Source organism: Ipomoea nil, unplaced genomic scaffold, assembly GCF_001879475.1.
Source record: "Ipomoea nil cultivar Tokyo-kokei standard unplaced genomic scaffold, Asagao_1.1 scaffold3321, whole genome shotgun sequence".
Lineage (NCBI taxonomy): Eukaryota > Viridiplantae > Streptophyta > Magnoliopsida > Solanales > Convolvulaceae > Ipomoea > Ipomoea nil.
In genome coordinates, this window is record NW_017619749.1 from 1,581,089 (window position 1) to 1,599,882 (window position 18,794).

Below are 18,794 nucleotides of genomic sequence, written 5' to 3' on the forward strand. Positions count from 1 at the left end.
ATTGAACTACCCGTCAACAGTAGTCTCCAAACACTACTTGTCCGAATAGTCGTCTTGTCTTAACTTCGAATACTCCGAGTCACATAATGTTTGTCACTAATTCACTATGTTGGTCGTAGTAAACTATTCAAAGAAAACAACATGCAGACAGGAATTGATTAATCCATTTTGGACCCGTAACACTTTAGAAAAATCCAATTACAATAATTCTACCTTAAATAGGATTGATGTTCCAATGTCAGTATTGGCAGCAATGGCTAAAGTTTCTCTTTTCTTCACCTTCTCCTTCCTCTTCCTGTTAGCTGCTTGTATTCAACGCTATGAGGCCAAAGGTTTCAGTTCAATAAGCAGGGAAGGATTACTGTTGTCTAGACACAGACACACTAACGTTGTAGACAACATTGTTACTACAGAACTTTCATCAGGAAGGTCCAATATCCCTGTGTATATTGGCCCTCAAGATGGGCTCAAGGATATCGACAAGATCGAAACTCTACCCGGACAACCTAGTGGGGTAGATTTCGCTCAATATGCAGGACATGTTATTGTAGATCCCGTTACTGGAAAAGCTTTGTTTTATTACTTTACAGAATCTCCCAAAAACCCTTCCTCTAAACCCCTTGTTTTGTGGCTTAATGGAGGTAAGTACACTAACAACAAAAGTTACAAAAGATTTGTGAAAACCATATAATGAAAATGTTTTGAATACTTTTATATATGTACAGGACCAGGTTGTTCTTCACTTGGAGCAGGAGCATTCGGGGAACTTGGGCCATTTAGACCTGCCAAAGGTGGTGAAACTCTTAACAGTAATCCATATGCATGGAATAACGGTGAGTATACATATTAATAATCCAATTATATATACACTTAACTACTTAAGTATATGATCTGATATGAACTTTTTTTTACCAGTTGCAAATATAATCTTTCTTGAATCACCTATTGGAGTTGGATTCTCGTACACAAATACAAGCTCGGACTATGACAAAGTTGGGGACGAAAGCACAGCCCAGGATTCATATACATTTCTAGTTAACTGGCTAGAAAGGTTTCCAGAATACAAGACTAGGGATTTCTATATTACAGGAGAGAGTTACGCTGGGCACTATATTCCCCAGCTGGCTCAGCTTATATTGCACAACAACCAGCACACAAACCAGTCAAGAATCAATCTCAAAGGCATTGCTGTAAGCCCAGAAAACATGTTTAAGTTGATCCTTAAAAGCATCAGAAACTATGAGTGTTAGTTACTGATATATATGTCACTGATGAAATCCTCAGATTGGAAATGCATATGTGGACTATGAAGCAAATATGCAGGGAACGGCAGATTACTTTTGGAATCATGCACTGATTTCCAATGAACTGTATAAGAACATCCTGTCCACCTGCAATTTCTCTACTCCCAGTGCTGCGTCTGAGAAATGCTTAAATTTAGTTAACATCCAAATGGGCAATGAAGCTGGAGATATTTTTCCATACGACATCTACGCTCCGTTATGCGGTTCTGATTCACCCTCGTATTCTGTCAGTATCGATTCCTAGTCAGACAGATTAGAAATAACAGAAACAGAATCATTATATATAATTGATGATGACGAGATTATTGGTTTTGTTATTTGAACAGATCTCTGGATATGATCCCTGCACCGATGATTACACCGACACATACTTAAACACTCTTCAAGTTCAGGCTGCTCTTCATGCAAACATAACTGCCACTCCTCATCCATGGAGCAACTGCAAGTATGGTTTTTACTTTGAATTTCGAAACTATATATTCATTCTTTCCATACATTTTCCAGAAGAATACTTATGATTTTCGTGTTATATACTTTTTTTTTTTTTTTTTTTTTTCTGTGAATCAAATTCTAAACAGCGACACACTTAATGCCGCCTGGAAAAGACCGCCAACTGTTTTACCGATCATAACAGAGTTGATGGGAAGCGGTATTCGTATCTGGCTGTACAGGTAATTACTAATTACTGAATCAAAGAATCAAAATTAGTCAAACTGTTGACTTGATAATTGCACCATTACAAATTTGACGCTCAATAGAGCAGTCATTATTGACTTTCTTGATTTGAGTAAGTCATTTATGAACAATTTAGATTGGTTTATATTTTCCTTGTTATTGAAAAAAAAAAAGAGAGAGAAACTATATATATATAATAGTTCATCTAATGGTATCTAAGAGTTCGTTTAACTCTAATGTAATGTACAGCGGAGATACAGACAGCGTGGTGCCAACAACAGACACCCGACTTGCCTTATACAAACTTGGAGTAACAGTTAAAACTCCTTGGTACCCTTGGTATCTCCCTGAAGAAGAGGTAATTAATGGGTGACTTGTTGAAGAATTAAAATACTATGTGTTAATCTCAGTAATCATTTAATCCTTAATTCTAATTATTAATATTGCATTTGAATTGGCAGGTGGGTGGATATGTAGAAGAATATGAGAGCATAACGTTGGTGACAGTACGAGGAGCAGGGCATTTTGTTCCCAGTTATCAGCCAGCTCGGGCACTTGTGCTCTTCTCTTCCTTCATTAATGGAACACTTCCCCCACACGACACTAAAAACTAGCTTAATTAGCTGATTAATTGTACTCCATTAGCTTTATCCCAAAATGTATGTACTTTACTCTTCTTTGTACGCACAATTATAAAATAAATTGGATTGAAAATAAATTATAAGTAACATTTTTTTTTTTCGCACAGAAAATTGTATCATTTCTTTAATATATGTATGTAGGATTGTACTGGAAAAAAATATCTATACGGATCAATATATATGCTACAAATTAAATTAGTAATTATGATATCAAAGTTGGTCGGATAGTTAATTTGATAATTATAAAGTTCAAGTTAGACTCCCTAAGAAAACTGTCTATTAATCTTCTTGGTTTGAACCGGTCAACTATGAAAAATATAAACTAATTTTCTTCTTTATACTCTTTTACCAGCTAAAGTCACAAGACAATCTTTACCTAGAATATACTCTTTTTTTTTTTTTTTTTTTTTTTTTTGTAAATAAAAAATATCGATTGACTTTAAAATTTTAAACTAGTAATATAATTAATGATGATGCATATATTTATTCCGGATTATCTTATGTTCATCATCAATCGGTACTCTTCTTTATTACATTATTTTTTGAATGCTATTGAAATAAAAATATAAAATAAATTTGGTCGATAATAGAGTTATTTTTTTCACACATATAGATTAATAAAGTGCTTTCAAAAAAACAAAAATTAATAAAGTATATCAAAGCGACGACTAGTCCCCAAACACTAGTTGTCAGAATGGAAATTAAAGTTTTGTCTTGTTAGTGAGTATTATTATTTTAATATAGCATATAGTTATATTATGTGGCTTAGGTTTAATTGACTTAGGATTCTCTATTAGACAGGAGAGTCTTTCGTTAATTATCTTTTAATACTTTGTAATCGGTTCTGTTACAACTAATGAATCAAGTTTGAACTCTAATCTGTCTTACCTTAGCTTCGAGAAACTATCCAGTGGTAGGGATGGTAGGGATAAGAATGCGTTAAAAACATTGATTGCTACGAATCGATCGGCATATGATATCGTAGTTTACTATTCAAAGAAAACAACATACAACAATTGATTAATCTATCAATATGGTACACATTTTGTTTTGTTTTGTTTTTTGTTTTTTGTTTTTTTTTTAGTCACGTAACACTTAAAGAAGAGTCCAATTACAATAATTTTACGGGAAAAATGACACTTTTTCTTCTTGAATTATATGTTTATAGCACATTTTCCCTCAAAGTTATTCATGTAAGCACATTAGTCCCTTCAATTATTCTAAAAGTGGTGTTTTTTTCCCTGATATATTAAATTGACATTTCTACCCTTAAAGTAAACATTTTATTTATTTTTCTTCTCCAACAAATTATTGCTTATAATATTGGGATTTCAGTTTATTAAAATTATGAATCAAAAAAACCGGATCCTGAACCGTGAACGGACGGTTCTGGATTCGGTTTTCGATTTTGAACTATCTGTCTATCTTTATTTTTAAAATAGTATAAATTCAACAATAAATGTATTTTATTTTAATCAGTCCGGAACATGAACCGGCCTTTCCGGTTCGCGATTTTAATAAACTCTAAATATCAAGTTTCGATTCTAAATTGTAATTGGAATATTTCGGTTTAGTCGCTCTAGTATATGTTCGGTTTGAACCAAATCGTAGTCATAATTTGTAGAGAAGAAAAATAAATGAAATATTTATTTTAAGGGTAAATATGTCCATTTAACATTTCAGGAGAAAAAACAGTCACTTGAATAATTTAGGAAAAAAAGTGCTATAAATATATAACTCAGGGAGAAAAGTGTCATTTTTCTTAAAATAAAATTGATCTTCCAAGATTTGGATCAACAGCATTGGCAGCAATGGTTAAAGTTTCGATCTCTTTTCTTCACCCTCTCTTTCCTCTTCTTGTTAGCTACTTGTATTCACTGCTATGAGGCCAAAGGTGTCAGTTCAGTAATAAGCAGGGAAGATATGTTGTTGTCTAGTCGATCTAAGATACACAAATGTTGTAGATAATATTGACACAACACAACTTGTATCAATTCAAGGTCGTCAACAAATTAAATATCCATGTCCATATTGACCTACAATATGGGCTCAAGGAGAGTGACAAAATCAAGATCTTACCTAGACAATCCAATGGCGTATTTTCACTCAAAATGTTGAACACGTTACTATGAATTCTGAAAAGGCTTTATTTTATTACTTTACAGAATTTGCTTAAAACCCTTCTTCAGAACCCATTGTTTTGGGTAAAGATTGGATTTTGGTGAAAATTATGTCCTTATCCTTTAGTGTCAACATTATAAGGATCACCACATTATTAAGTAAAAAATATGTGTAATGAACATAGACAACAGCCAAACAACATTGGCCTGACCGTCACATACCACGTAACAATTAATTTGCTGCTAATAAAGAATTAGTTAGCCGCATATATTACATCGATCGGATGCTACAACATCTATAAAGACATAAACAAAGAAAATTAGCACTACTCAAATCGATTGGTCAAACAATTGACTTGATAATTACAAAATTTTAAATTTAACTCTATGTAATAGTGACTAGCTAGGCCTTCTTAATTTGGAAAGGTAAGTTATAGGCGTGTTCTACTATATGTACTCTCAAATTATACTTCCTCACTTTTTCTTCTTTATGTGACAAGTAATAATAGAATATTTTTTATCACGTGGATCTCAAAAAAAATATTGTATTTACATTAATAATTTGAAAATGAGATTAAAATTTAAGAGTATAACTTACAATTATTATTATGTGAACCACACTATCAAATAATGTACATTCACTACATAAATAATGTATTTTAAGAATTTTATTATATTAAAAATGTACATTGTATTCAAAGAAAATATATTATTTTATATAATATACATTTAGTATACGAATAATATATTAAAAATGTACTTTTTGTTATGGTATACGGTGAATTTGCTTATAACTTATGAGTCCAATTGATAATTTCTTGGGCTTCACTCAGCCGTTGCGGAATTTTCTCAATCGTTATGCGTTGGACCCGTGTCCAGCATGCTTGCTGGACACGGGTAACAGTGCCGTTAGGCACTGTTATCTTCTTTTTTTTTTTTTTTTTTTTTTTTAAATTTCAGACCGCTTCGTTATAGGAGTATATGTTCATAATTTTATTACTATATGTTAATAACTGTACATTCATAACTCCATAACTGTACGTTCATAACTCTATAACTGTACATTAATAACTCCATAAATGTACATTCATAACTCCATAATTGTACATTCATAATTTTCGAAGCTCTATGTTCACAATTTTAGAGCTCTATGTTCATAATTTTATCACTATATGTTCATAATTGTAAGTTCATAATGTTAGAGCTATTTGTTCATAATTCAATCAATAACTGTACATTCATAATCTCATAACTGTAGATTCATAATCTCATAACTGTAGATTCATAACTCCATAACTGTAGATTCATAACTCTATAACTGTACATTCATAACTCCATAATTGTACATTCATAATCTTCGAAGCTCTATATTCACAATTTTAAAGCTCCATGGTATAATTTTATCACTATATATGTTCATAATTGTAAGTTCATAATGTTAGAATTCTGTGTTCATAATTTCATAATTGCATAACTGTACATTCATAACGGCATAACTGTACATTCATAATCCAAAAAAAAAAAAAATAACGCCGTTAACAGCAAAACGCGCGCGATTTTTTTTTTTATATAACTAAATAACGCGTTTTTTTGAAAAACAATGTCGTTTTGGGCCCGTGTCCACAATGAAATTGTAGACACGGGTCCAGGGCATAATTTGCCGAATTTTCTATTGTTGACCATGTCAATGCTGAAAGCCTATAACTAATTATGAGTCCAATTGATCTCTATTGTTGACCATGTCAATGCTGAAAGCCTATAACTAATTATGAGTCCAATTGATAATTTCAGTTGGATTGCATATTAATCGCTATATGCTCACACGCCCCCTCACGTATGCGGTGGGTTCCAAGTAACACGTGGGTGGCGCTGGGATTTGAACCCATGACTTTATGCTCACACGCCCCCTCACGTGTGCGGTGGGTTTCAAGCAACACGTGAGTGGCGCTGAGATTTGAACTCATGACTTTTGGTCTGGCTCTGATACCAAATTGAAGCTTAAGCTTGGGACCCATGACCTTTGGTCTGGCTCTGATATCAAATTGAAGCATGTGCTCCATCTCAACTAAAAGGCTAAGCTGATAGTTAAATTGCACATTAATCGCTATATGCTCACAACTCAGCCGCTGCGGAATTTTCTATTATATTGTTGACCATGTCAATGCTGAAAGCCTGAAAGGATGAAGATGGAAGAATACAAAGAGTATAAAAACTATTTTATAAAAACTATTGAACTACCCAACAACAATAGCCCCATATAACACTACTTGTCAGAATGGTAAGTTTTGTCTTACCTTCGAAAAACTATTCAAACGGTATGTAGGGACAAGAATGCATTAAAAAACATTGATTACTACGAATCCACATATGGTCTATGTCGTTACAATGTTCTTCTTACTTTTTGTCTTGAAAATATTAATTTTTCTTTATACAAGAGTAGATTTTAAATTCTTATAATCTCTTTAAAACAACATTCAATAATTAATTGATCCATTAATATTATACACAACTTTTTTATTGGCCTCCTAACACTTAAGAAGAGTCCAATTATAATAATTCTACTTTAAATAGGCTGGATTGATGTTCTAAGCTTTCAATCATCAGAGTATTGGCAGTAATAATGACTAAAGTTTCTCTTTTCTTTACTTTCTCCTTCCTCTTCCTGTTAGCTGCTTGTATTCAACGCTATGAGGCCAAAGGTTTCAGTTCATTGAGCAGGGAAAGATTACTGTTGTCTAGGCTAAGACACACTAACGTTGTAGACGACAACATTGTTACCACAGAGCTTTCATCAGGAAGGTCGAATATCCCTGTGTATATTGGCCCTCAAGATGGGCTCAAGGATATCGACAAGATCGAAACTCTACCTGGACAACCTAGTGGAACAGATTTCGCTCAATACGCGGGACATGTTATTGTAGATCCCGTTACTGGAAAAGCTTTGTTTTATTACTTTACCGAATCTCCCAAAAACCCTTCTTCTAAACCCCTAGTTTTGTGGCTTAATGGAGGTAAGTACACAACAACAGAAGTTACAAAAAATTTGTGGAAACCATATAATGAAAATGTTTTGAATACTTTTATATATGTACAGGACCAGGTTGTTCTTCGCTTGGAGCAGGAGCATTTGGGGAACTTGGGCCATTTAGATCTGCCAAAGGTGGTAAAACTCTTAACAGTAATCCATATGCATGGAATAACGGTGAGTATACATATTAATAATCCAATTATATATACACTTAACTACTTAAGTATATGATCTGATATGAATTTTTTTTTTACCAGTTGCAAATATAATCTTTCTTGAATCACCTATTGGAGTTGGATTCTCGTACACAAATACAAGCTCGGACTATGACAAAGTTGGGGACGAAAGCACAGCCCAAGATTCATATACATTTCTAGTTAACTGGCTAGAAAGGTTTCCAGAATACAAAACTAGGGATTTCTACATTACAGGAGAGAGTTACGCTGGACACTATATTCCCCAGCTGGCTCAGCTTATATTGCACAACAACCAGCACACAAACCAGTCAAGAATCAATCTCAAAGGCATTGCGGTAAGCTAGCCCACAAATTAAAACATGTTTAAGTTGTTCCTTAAAAGCATCGAAAACTATGAGTGTTAGTTACTGATATATATATGTCAATGAAATCCTCAGATTGGAAATGCATATGTGGACTATGAAGCAAATATGCAGGGAACGTCAGACTACTTTTGGAATCATGCACTGATTTCCAATGAACTATATAAGAACATCCTGTCCACCTGCAATTTCTCTACTCCCAGTGCTGCGTCTGAGAAATGCATAGATTTAGTTAACAACCAAATCGGCATTGAATCTGGAAATATTTTTCCATACGACATCTACGCTCCGTTATGCGGTTCTGATTCACCCTCGTATTCTGTCAGTATCGATTCCTAGTCAGACAGATTAGAAAGAACAGAAACAGAATCATTATATATAATTGATGACGAGATTATTGGTTTTTTTTTTTTTTTTTTTTTTATTTGAACAGATCTCTGGATATGATCCCTGCACCGATGATTACACCGACACATACTTAAACACTCTTCAAGTCCAGGCTGCTCTTCATGCAAACATAACTGCCACTCCTCATCCATGGAGCAGTTGCAAGTATATATGGCTTTTACTTGGAATTTCGAAACTATATATATATATATATATATATATATATATATATATATATATATATATATTCTTTCCATACATTTTCCAGAAGAATACTTATGATTTTTGTGTTATATACTTTTTTTTTCTTTGAATCAAATTCTGAACAGCGAAACACTTTTTCACGCGTGGAAAATACCGCCAACTGTTTTACCGGTCATAACAGAGTTGATGGGAAGCGGTATTCGTATCTGGCTGTACAGGTAATTACTAATTAAGCCATGCATGCATGCACGCACGCACTGAATCAAAGAATGCAAGAAATTTATAGCTAAATTAATTAGACTATTGACTTTTTTTTTTTGGAATGCAATTAGACTATTGACTTAATAACTACACTATTACAAGTTTGACTCCTAATAAGACACTCATTATTGACTTTCTTGGTTTGAATAATTCATCTTTGGACAACTTAGACTGATGTATTCTAAGACGTGTTTGCCCATTACATTTTCCTTGTTATTGAAAAAAAAAAAACGAATGAGAGAAATTATATATAGAATAGTTCATCCAGTGATATCTAATAGTTCATTTAACTCTAATATGATGTACAGCGGAGATACAGACAGTGTGGTGCCAATAACAGACACCCGACTTGCCTTGTACAAACTTGGAGTAACAGTTAAAACTCCTTGGTACCCTTGGTATCTCCCTGAAGAAGAGGTAATTAATGGATGGCTTGCCCAAGAATTAAAATACTATGTGTTAATATTACTATCCATTTAATCCTTCAATTCTATGATCGATCTAACACGATGATTGCATTTGAATTGGCAGGTGGGTGGATATGCAGAGGAATATGAGAGCATAACGTTGGTAACAGTACGAGGAGCAGGGCATTTTGTTCCTAGTTATCAGCCAGCTCGGGCACTTGTGCTCTTCTCTTCCTTCATTAATGGCACGCTTCCCCCACAGGACACTAAAAACTAGCTTAATTAGCTCATTAATTGTACTCACTTTATCCCAAAATGTACTTTTAATTTTACACACAATTATAAAATAAATTGGATTGAAAATAAATTATAATAAGTAACATTTTATTTTTCCACATAGAAAATGGTAATAATTTCTTTAATATATGTAGGATTGTACTGGAAAAAAAATATCAATACGGATCAATATGCTACAAATTTAAAAAGACAAAAAATAATTGAATTAATAATGATGATATCAAAGTTGGTTAGACAGTTGAATTGATAACCACAAAATTCAAGTTAGACTCTTTATTATATTATATTATTATTATAGGATTGATTCTTTTCCTTATTTTGGTCCTTATAATTTTATTTGGAAAAGAATCAATTATATATTATCATATCATATGGTAAAACTTTTGGTGAAATTCTTTTTATTATTATCTTTTAGTTTCAATGTTATATATAAAGATCACCACTGTATTAAGTTAAAAAAAAAATGCGTAATGAACATAGACAACAGCTAAACAACGTTGGCTAACAATTAATTTGCTGCTAATTAAGAATTAGTTAGCCGCACTACATGTCTACATCCGATGCTATAACGTAACATTCTATGGAGATCAGAACAAAGAAAAAAGGATCACCACATTATTAAGTAAAAAATATGTGTAATGAACTAGACAAAACAGCCAAAAAACATTGGCCTTCCTGATCGTCACACCACGTAATAATTAATTTGCTGCTAATTAAGAATTAGTTAGCCGCATATATTACATCCGATGCTACAACATTCTGTGAAGATCAGAACAAAGAAAATTAGGATTACTCAATCAGATTGATCGAATAATTGATTTGATAATTACAAAATTTTAAATTTGACTCTATACATATGTGACTAGGCCTTCTTGATTTGGGAAAGTAAGTTATAGGCTTCACGAGTTCTATTATATGTATTTTTAAATTCTTCTTTTTCACTTTTATTTCTTTATGTGACAGGTAATAATAGACTATTTTTTTTATGTGTAATGTGTCCGATAAAAAATATCTACATGTTAATAATTTGAAAATAAAATTAAAACTTAAAAGAGTATAATTTATGAGTGCACTGATAATTTCCTGGGCTTCACTCAGCCGCTGCGGACTTTTCTATCGTTGACCATGTCAATGCTGAAAACCTGAAAGGATGAAATTGAAGAATACAAAGAGAATAAAACTATTAAACTACCCGGCAACAATAGCCCCAAACACTACTTGTCGGAATGGTAAGTTTTGTCTTACCTTTGAAAAATATTGAAACGGTAGGGACAAGAATGCATTAAAAAAACATTTATTACTACGAATCGGCATATGATATACTCCGTATGTCATTACAATGTTGGTCGTAGTTTTTGTATTGATATGCAATATTAATTTTTTTTTATATGAGAGTAGATTTTAAATTTTTATAACCTCTTTTAAGGGATCAAACTGATTAATGTTGTTTGTAGTTTAGTATTCGATGAAAATAAACAACATTCAATAATTGATTGATCCATCAATATGATACACAACTTTTTTATTGGCCTCCTAACACTTAAGAAGAGTCCAATTATAATAATTCTACTTTAAATAGGCTGGGTTGATGTTCCAAGCTTTGAATCATCAGAGTATTGGCAGCAAAAATGACTAAAGTTTCTCTTTTCTTCTCCTTCCCTTTCCTCTTCCTGTTAGCTACTTATATTCAATGCTATGAGGCCAAAGGTTTCAATTCATTAAGCAGGGAAGAATTATTGTTGTCTACACTAAGATACACAAATGTTGTAGATGATATTGACACGACACAACTTGTATCAAGCTCGAATATCCCTATGTATATTGGCCCTCAAGATGGGCTCAAGGAGAGTGACAAGATCGAAATCTTACCTGGACAGTCCAACGGAGTAGATTTCACTCAATATGCAGGACATGTTACTATAAATCCAGTTACTGGGAAAGCTTTGTTTTATTACTTCACAGAATCTCCCCAAAATCCTTCTTCTAAACCCCTTGTTATGTGGCTTAATGGAGGTAAGTACAAGGCAAGAAAAGTTACAAAAGATTTGTGGAAACCATATATGAAAATGCTTTGAAGTTTGAACACTTCTATCTACATACAGGACCAGGTTGTTCTTCGCTTGCTGGGGGAGCATTCGGAGAACTTGGGCCATTTAGACCTGCCAAAGATGGTAAAACTCTTAACAATAATCCATATGCATGGAATATCGGTGAGTATACATATTAATAATTCAATTATATATACGCTTAACTACTACTTAATTAAGTATGATCTTATATGAACATTTTTTTACCAGTTGCGAATATAATCTTTCTTGAATCACCTATTGGAGTTGGATTCTCGTACTCAAATACAAGCTCAGATTACGACAACGTAGGAGACGACAGCACAGCGCAGGATTCGTATACATTTCTAGTTAACTGGCTCGAAAGGTTTCCAGAATACAAAACTAGGGATTTCTACATTACAGGAGAGAGTTACGCTGGACACTATATTCCCCAGCTCGCTCAGCTTATAGTACACAACAACCAGCACACAAACCAGTCAAGAATCAATCTCAAAGGCATTGCTGTAAGCCCAGAAAACATGTTCAAGTTGTTCCTTAAAAGCATCGATAATTATGAGTGTTACTGATGATACATGTTGCTGCAATATAATATAATCCTCAGATCGGAAATGCATATGTGGACTATGAAGCAAATATGCAGGGATTGGCGGACTACTTTTGGAGTCATGCTTTGATTTCCGATGAACTATATAAGAACATCGTATCCACCTGCAATTTCTCTATTCCCAGTGCTACGTCAGACAAATGCTTAGAGTTAGTTCATGGTCAAAGGAGAGATGAATCTGGAAATATTTACTCGTACGACATCTACGCTCCCTTATGCGGTTCTGGCACACCCTCGTATTCTGTCAGTATCAAAAACAAGAATCATTCGTATAGTAATATTAAGGAAGATCAGAGATTATGAATTGAATTGGTTTTTCGTGATTGAACGTACAGATCTCTGGATATGATCCCTGCACTCAAGATTATATATACACCTACTTAAACACTCTTCAAGTTCAGGCTGCTCTTCATGCAAACATAACTGCCAGTGCTCATCCATGGAGGAAGTGCAAGTACGGCTTTTAATTTACTAGAAAGGTTTCTTTAATTCCCATATATACATACAGTTTCTCCGTATATTACTTACCGATGATTTTCCTGTTATTTTTGTCAGCTCCACACTTGGTGCCGGCTGGAAAGTGCCCCCAACTGTTTTACCGGTCATAGCAGAGTTGATGGGAACTGGTATTCGTATCTGGCTGTACAGGTAATGACTAATTAAACCATCCATGCATGCACGCACGGAATCAAACTCCCAAAATATTTGCTTTCTTGATTTGAGGTTGTCAGTTATAAACAATCTAGACTGGTTTGGCGGTTAAAGTTACAAGGCTGGGTGACATCTAATTGTTCAGTTAACTCTAATGTGATTTATAGTGGAGATACAGACAGTGTAGCGCCAATAACAGACACACGATATGTCTTGTATAAACTCGGAGTAACAGTTAAAACTCCTTGATACCCTTGGTATCTCTCGAAATACGAGGTAATTAATGTCTCAAATAAGAATTATGATATTATTTGTTAACTATGTAATATATAAAATTCAGTACTATCAGTTTAACATTTCAATTTTATGATCTAACACGATGATCGTTGCAGGTTGGTGGATATGTAGAGGAATATGAGAACATAACGTTGGTGACAGTACGAGGAGCAGGGCATTTGGTTCCTAGTTATCAGCCAGCTCGGGCACTTGTGCTCTTCTCTTCCTTCATCAATGGAACGCTTCCCCCGCAGAACACTAAAACCTAGCTTAGCTAATTAATTGTACTCCCTTTATCCCAAAATGTACTCCACTCTTCTTTTTACACACAATTATAAAATAATGGAATAAGGTTAAAATTGGTCACTGCACGTAACCTAAAAATGCAATTAGACTACTGAACGAAAAAAAAAAAAAAAAAGAAGTGCAATTAGGCCACTCAACACTCCAAAAATGTGCAATTAGGTCACTGAACACTCCAAATCTATGAAATTTCACCGAATAGTAGGTTACCATCTATTTTAGCTAGTTACCTGCTTACGTGGCAGCTGAGTTGGCATTTTTAATAATTTTTAATAATAAATTTAAAATTTATAGGTGGCAGTCTACTTTTAGTCCTTTTTTATCAGAACATTCACATTTGGTCATAGTATTATTATGGTATGACCATTTTTTGTCATCTATCACCAAAACAGTTTTAATGTCGTTAAATACAAAGTCATTTCAGTCTTCAATTACGAATTTTTTCGAAAAAATAAACATAAAAATATAGCATGGTCAACTCACTTTATATAAAAATGTTCGAAATGTCTTTATATTTAACAACATTTCAACGATTTTGTTGAAGAAAAATAAAAAATGATAATGTTACAATAATACTAAAACCTTGTTCTCATAAAAAGATTAAAAGTGAAGTGTCACCTATAAATTTAAAATAAAAAATGAAATTAGTATTCAACTACCCGTTAACAATAGTCCCCAAACACTACTTGTCGGATTGGAAATTGAAGTTTTGCCTTACCTTAGCTTCGAGAAACTATCCAACGGTAGGGATAAGAATGCGTTAAAAACATATTGATTACTACGAATCGATCGGCATATGGTATCGTAGTTTACTATTCAAAGAAAACAACATAAAACAATTGATCAAAATCTATCAATATGGTACACAACTTTTTGCCCTTATTCCTTAGTTCTAATGTTATAAATTAAAGATACCACTTTATTAAGTGAAAAAATATGTGTAATGAACATAAAAAACAACCAAAGAACGTTGGCCTGACCGTCACACCACGTAACAATTAATTTGATGCTAATTAAGAATTAGTTAGCCGCATTACACATATGGCGATCAAGACAAAGAATTAGACTAAACTATTGGTCGAACAATTGACTTGGTAACTACAAATTAAAGTTTCAAGTTCAATTTCTTAAAAAAGTTATCTATTGACATTCTTGAACTAATTAACTATTGATAATTAATTATTGATAATTTAACCCTATTATTGATTATCTTAGTTTGAGTCAATCAATTATGAACAATTTAACTCTACTTTCAAATAATGACAACTAATTTCTTTTTTAAAAAAATCAAATAGAATGAAAATTGTAATCATATTCGATTGTTGACCGCGTCAATGCTGAAAGCTAAGGATGAAAGAATACAGACAGAATAGAACTATTGAACTACCCGTCAACAATAGTCTCCAAACATTACTTGTTAGAGTGATAAATTTGTCCTTATCTTCGAAAAACTATTCAAACGGTAGGGACAAGAATGCATTAAAAAATATTTGGGAGAAGAATGCATTAAAAAAAAAAAAAAGAGTTATACTACATATACTCTCGATTTCTACTTCTCACTTTTTCTTTTTGTTGTGACAATTGATGATTATATTAGTTATTTTCTTCCGTTCATCTCAACAAAAATGTCAATATTAAAATTTTGTGAGAGAGAGTAAATTAAAAGTTGGGAGTAGAATTTAGAAGTAGGATTAGTATTTTCCTTAAAAAACATTGATTACTATGAATCGCATGCATATGTTATGTCATCACAATGTTGGTCGTAGTTTACTATTCAAAGAAACCTACATATAACTAACAATTGATTAATCCATCAATATGGTACACAACTTTTATATGGTCCAATAACACTTAAGAACAGTCCAATTACAATAAATTCTACTTTAAATAGGATTGATGTTCCAAGATTAATTTGAATCATCGGTATTGGCAGCAATGGCTAATGTCTCTCTTTTCTTCACCTTCTCTTTCCTCTTCCTGTTAGCTACTTGTATTCACTGCTATGAGGCCAAAGGTGTCAGTTCATTAGGCAGGGAAGATTTGTTGTTGTCTAGGCTAAGATACACAAATGTTGTAGATAATATTGATAAGACAAAACTTGTATCAAGTTCAAATATCCCTGTGTATATTGGCCTTCAAGATGGGCTCAAGGAGAGTGACAAGATTGAGAACTTACCTGGACAATCCAAAGGTGTAGATTTCGCTCAATATGCAGGGCATGTTACTATAGATCCCATTACTGGAAAAGCTTTGTTTTATTACTTCGCAGAATCGCCCCAAAATCCTTCTTCTAAACCCCTTGTTCTATGGCTTAATGGAGGTAAGTACATACACAACAACAAAGTTACAAAAGATTTGTTGAAACCACATATGAAAATATTTTGAATATAATGCTTTCATATACAGGACCAGGTTGTTCTTCGCTTGGAGGAGGAGCATTCGGGGAACTCGGGCCATTTAGACCTGCTAAAGATGGCAAAACTCTTAACAATAATCCATATGCGTGGAATAACCGTGAGTATACATATTAATAATCCATTTATATATCCGCTTAACTACTAAGTATGATCTGATAGGAACATTTTTTTTACTAGTTGCAAATATAATTTTTCTGGAATCACCTATTGGAGTTGGATTCTCGTACACAAATACAAGCTCGGACTATGACAACGTTGGAGACGAAAGCACAGCCCAGGATACATATACATTTCTAGTTAACTGGCTCGAGAGATTCCCAGAATACAAGACTAGGGATTTTTACCTTACAGGAGAGAGTTACGCAGGGCACTATGTTCCCCAGCTGGCTCAGCTTATATTGCACAACAACCAGCACACAAACCAGACAAGAATCAATCTCAAAGGCATTGCTGTAAGCCCACAAAACACGTTTAATTAAGTTGTTCCTTAAAAGTATCGAAAATTATATAATATATGTTGCTGCATTAATCCTCAGATTGGAAATGCATATGTGGACTATGAAGCGAATTTGCAGGGAACGGCGGACTACTATTGGAGTCATGCTTTGATTTCCGATGAACTATATAAGAACATCTTAACAACCTGCAATTTCTCTATTCCCAGTGCTACGTCAGACAAATGCTTAGATTTAGTTGACGGTCAAATGAGCGATGAATCTGGAAATATTTACTCGTACGACATCTACGCTCCGTTATGCGGTTCTGGCACACCCTCATCGTATTCTGTCAGTATAAAAAAACATAAGAATCATTCGTACTATTAATGAAGATATTATGATTATGAATTTGTTTTTGTGATTTATTTGAACGTACAGATCTCTGGATATGATCCCTGCACTGAAGATTATACGTACACATACTTAAACACTCTTGAGGTTCAGGCTGCTCTTCATGCAAACATAACTGCCAGTGCCCATCCATGGGACAAGTGCAAGTATGCATATATGCATTTTACTTTACTTGAAATGTTTCTTTAATTTCCATATACAGTTAGTTTCCACGTAGATTACTGGCGATGATTTTCGTGTTATTTTTTCTCAGCTTCACACTTTTTGCCGGCTGGAAAGTGCCGCCAACTGTTTTACCGGTCATAACGGAATTGATGGGAACTGGTATTCGTATCTGGCTGTACAGGTAATTACTAATTAAGCAATCCATGTATGCTTGTACTGAATCAATCAGTTAGTTTGAATAAATCAGTTATGAAAAATCAAGATTAATTTATCTCTTTGTGGTCATTTTCTAGATAGGATTATTAGGTAGAGTTTATCCCGTGTACATCTTTAAGGGGTAGTTGCGGATTTTCATCTTCATCCAAAAAGAAATGAGAGATCAATTGTATATGTAATAGTTCGTGCAGCGGTATCTAATAGTTCTTTTAACTTTAATGTGATGTACAGTGGAGATACAGATAATAGAGTGCCAATAACAGACACACGATATGCCTTGTACAAACTTGGAGTAACGGTTAAAACTCCTTGGTACCCTTGGTATCTCCCAGGATACGAGGTAATTAATAACTTGATGTACAAAAAATTAGAATACTATACATGTTAAATATAAATAATATATAAAATTCACCTATTATCAGTTTAACCTTTCAATTCTGTGATCTAACATGATGATCGCAGGTTGGTGGATATGTAGAGGAATATGAAAACATAACGTTGGTGACAGTACGAGGAGCAGGGCATTTTGTTCCTAGTTATCAGCCAGCGCGGGCACTTGTGCTCTTCTCTTCCTTCATCAATGGAACCCTTCCCCCCAATGACAATACACACTAGCTAGTTAACTAATTGTATCGTGTTCCCTTTATCTCGTCACTTAGGGGAGTGTATTCAATCACTAGCTTTTTCGTTTTACACTGATTTAAATAATAGTTTTTTTTTTTTTTTTAAATATCTCAACGTGACATCGAGACATGCAATCAAGGGTTGGATTGTTGTACGTAAGGGATCTTATTTATTTATTCAAGAATGCAAGTTGGAACCTTGGAGAATGACAAACCTTAATTAAATATATTATGGAATTAAAAATAAGCGATAATTAGTATGGAAGGCAGCCTCTGATCACTGGACAAAGTGATGTGAGCAGTGACATCTTCATTTTATAGTCCACTGATAGAAGTCTATTACACAGAATGAATCCACTATTATTTTATAATTTGAGATTTTTTTTAATAAAATATTATCAATATCAATGCAAATATAACTAAACGAGTGATATTTTGCTATTCACCTGGCCTCCATCCAAACGGACTCGCCCCTAGAATTACTACAGAGGTAAATCGCGTGTGGGTAATGAATTCATTGGTCGGATTTTAATTTTATGTGTCAACAAGAGACGCAATCCAGACCTTTCAATATCATTAAGAGCCCTTGACCCTCCAGTCATAACTTTTAAGTCAACCAACTACCCAGGGTGCAACAACGTTAATTATTAAACACATGAAATGGTGACTGATAGCACTGGGAGCTAGCTAAGTCAAACTATAATGGCGAACGTTTCTCTTCCCTTGTAATTTTAGGTAC

The 18,794-nt window shown here is 33.7% G+C and overlaps 3 protein-coding genes across 7 annotated transcripts in view; all 3 read left to right on the plus strand.

Moving 5' to 3' along the window:
* The first annotated feature begins 218 nt into the window (after positions 1-218).
* On the plus strand, positions 219-2,719 carry LOC109170132 (serine carboxypeptidase 24-like). The gene is made up of 8 exons (XM_019319104.1): positions 219-641; positions 726-833; positions 916-1,190; positions 1,285-1,530; positions 1,631-1,749; positions 1,883-1,975; positions 2,229-2,337; positions 2,441-2,719. The coding sequence occupies exons 1-8, from the start codon at positions 236-238 to the stop codon at positions 2,591-2,593; spliced, it is 1,509 nt and encodes a 502-aa protein (XP_019174649.1). The 5' UTR covers positions 219-235; the 3' UTR covers positions 2,594-2,719.
* Positions 2,720-7,350: 4,631 nt separating this feature from the next.
* On the plus strand, positions 7,351-9,900 carry LOC109170134 (serine carboxypeptidase 24-like). Of its 2 annotated transcripts, XM_019319106.1 has the most exons (8): positions 7,351-7,751; positions 7,835-7,942; positions 8,026-8,300; positions 8,403-8,648; positions 8,761-8,879; positions 9,044-9,136; positions 9,488-9,596; positions 9,711-9,900. In XM_019319106.1, exons 1-8 carry the CDS (start codon positions 7,361-7,363, stop codon positions 9,861-9,863), a joined length of 1,494 nt encoding a protein of 497 aa, XP_019174651.1. In that variant the 5' UTR covers positions 7,351-7,360; the 3' UTR covers positions 9,864-9,900. The 2 variants fall into 2 exon arrangements, with proteins under 2 accessions (XP_019174651.1, XP_019174652.1); XM_019319107.1 differs by lacking the exons at positions 9,044-9,136; positions 9,488-9,596; positions 9,711-9,900 and adding an exon at positions 8,957-9,011 and having other exon boundaries at positions 8,761-8,912.
* A 1,605-nt stretch (positions 9,901-11,505) lies between these two features.
* LOC109170135 (serine carboxypeptidase 24-like) overlaps positions 11,506-18,794 on the plus strand; it is a 37,953-nt gene continuing 30,664 nt past the window's right edge. Inside the window, exons 1-8 of one of the 4 annotated variants that reach the window (XM_019319110.1) lie at positions 11,506-11,896; positions 11,986-12,093; positions 12,181-12,455; positions 16,740-16,988; positions 17,079-17,197; positions 17,305-17,397; positions 17,664-17,772; positions 17,895-18,262. In XM_019319110.1, the coding sequence (XP_019174655.1) occupies positions 11,512-11,896; positions 11,986-12,093; positions 12,181-12,455; positions 16,740-16,988; positions 17,079-17,197; positions 17,305-17,397; positions 17,664-17,772; positions 17,895-18,047 (1,491 nt within the window). In that variant the 5' untranslated portion in view covers positions 11,506-11,511 and the 3' untranslated portion in view covers positions 18,048-18,262. Of the gene's footprint in view, positions 11,897-11,985; positions 12,094-12,180; positions 12,456-12,553; positions 12,800-12,891; positions 13,011-13,111; positions 13,205-13,374; positions 13,484-13,599; positions 13,678-15,702; positions 16,107-16,192; positions 16,301-16,380; positions 16,656-16,739; positions 16,989-17,078; positions 17,198-17,304; positions 17,398-17,663; positions 17,773-17,894; positions 18,263-18,794 lie in introns of those variants that run through there. The other 3 variants (XM_019319112.1, XM_019319109.1, XM_019319111.1) reach the window with 3 other exon arrangements.

What these genes read in the sequence shown, in the direction of transcription:
- LOC109170134 (XM_019319106.1), top strand. Translation starts at nt 7,361, where the DNA reads ATGACTAAAGTTTCTCTTTTCTTTACTTTCTCCTTCCTCTTCCTGTTA. An exon ending in AGTTTTGTGGCTTAATGGAG is followed by an intron (nt 7,752 to 7,834) that starts GTAAGTACACAA and finishes ATATATGTACAG; the next exon opens with GACCAGGTTGTTCTTCGCTT. An exon ending in CATCCATGGAGCAGTTGCAA is followed by an intron (nt 8,880 to 9,043) that starts GTATATATGGCT and finishes AATTCTGAACAG; the next exon opens with CGAAACACTTTTTCACGCGT.
- LOC109170132 (XM_019319104.1), top strand. Translation starts at nt 236, where the DNA reads ATGTCAGTATTGGCAGCAATGGCTAAAGTTTCTCTTTTCTTCACCTTC. An exon ending in CATCCATGGAGCAACTGCAA is followed by an intron (nt 1,750 to 1,882) that starts GTATGGTTTTTA and finishes AATTCTAAACAG; the next exon opens with CGACACACTTAATGCCGCCT. An exon ending in GGTATCTCCCTGAAGAAGAG is followed by an intron (nt 2,338 to 2,440) that starts GTAATTAATGGG and finishes TTGAATTGGCAG; the next exon opens with GTGGGTGGATATGTAGAAGA.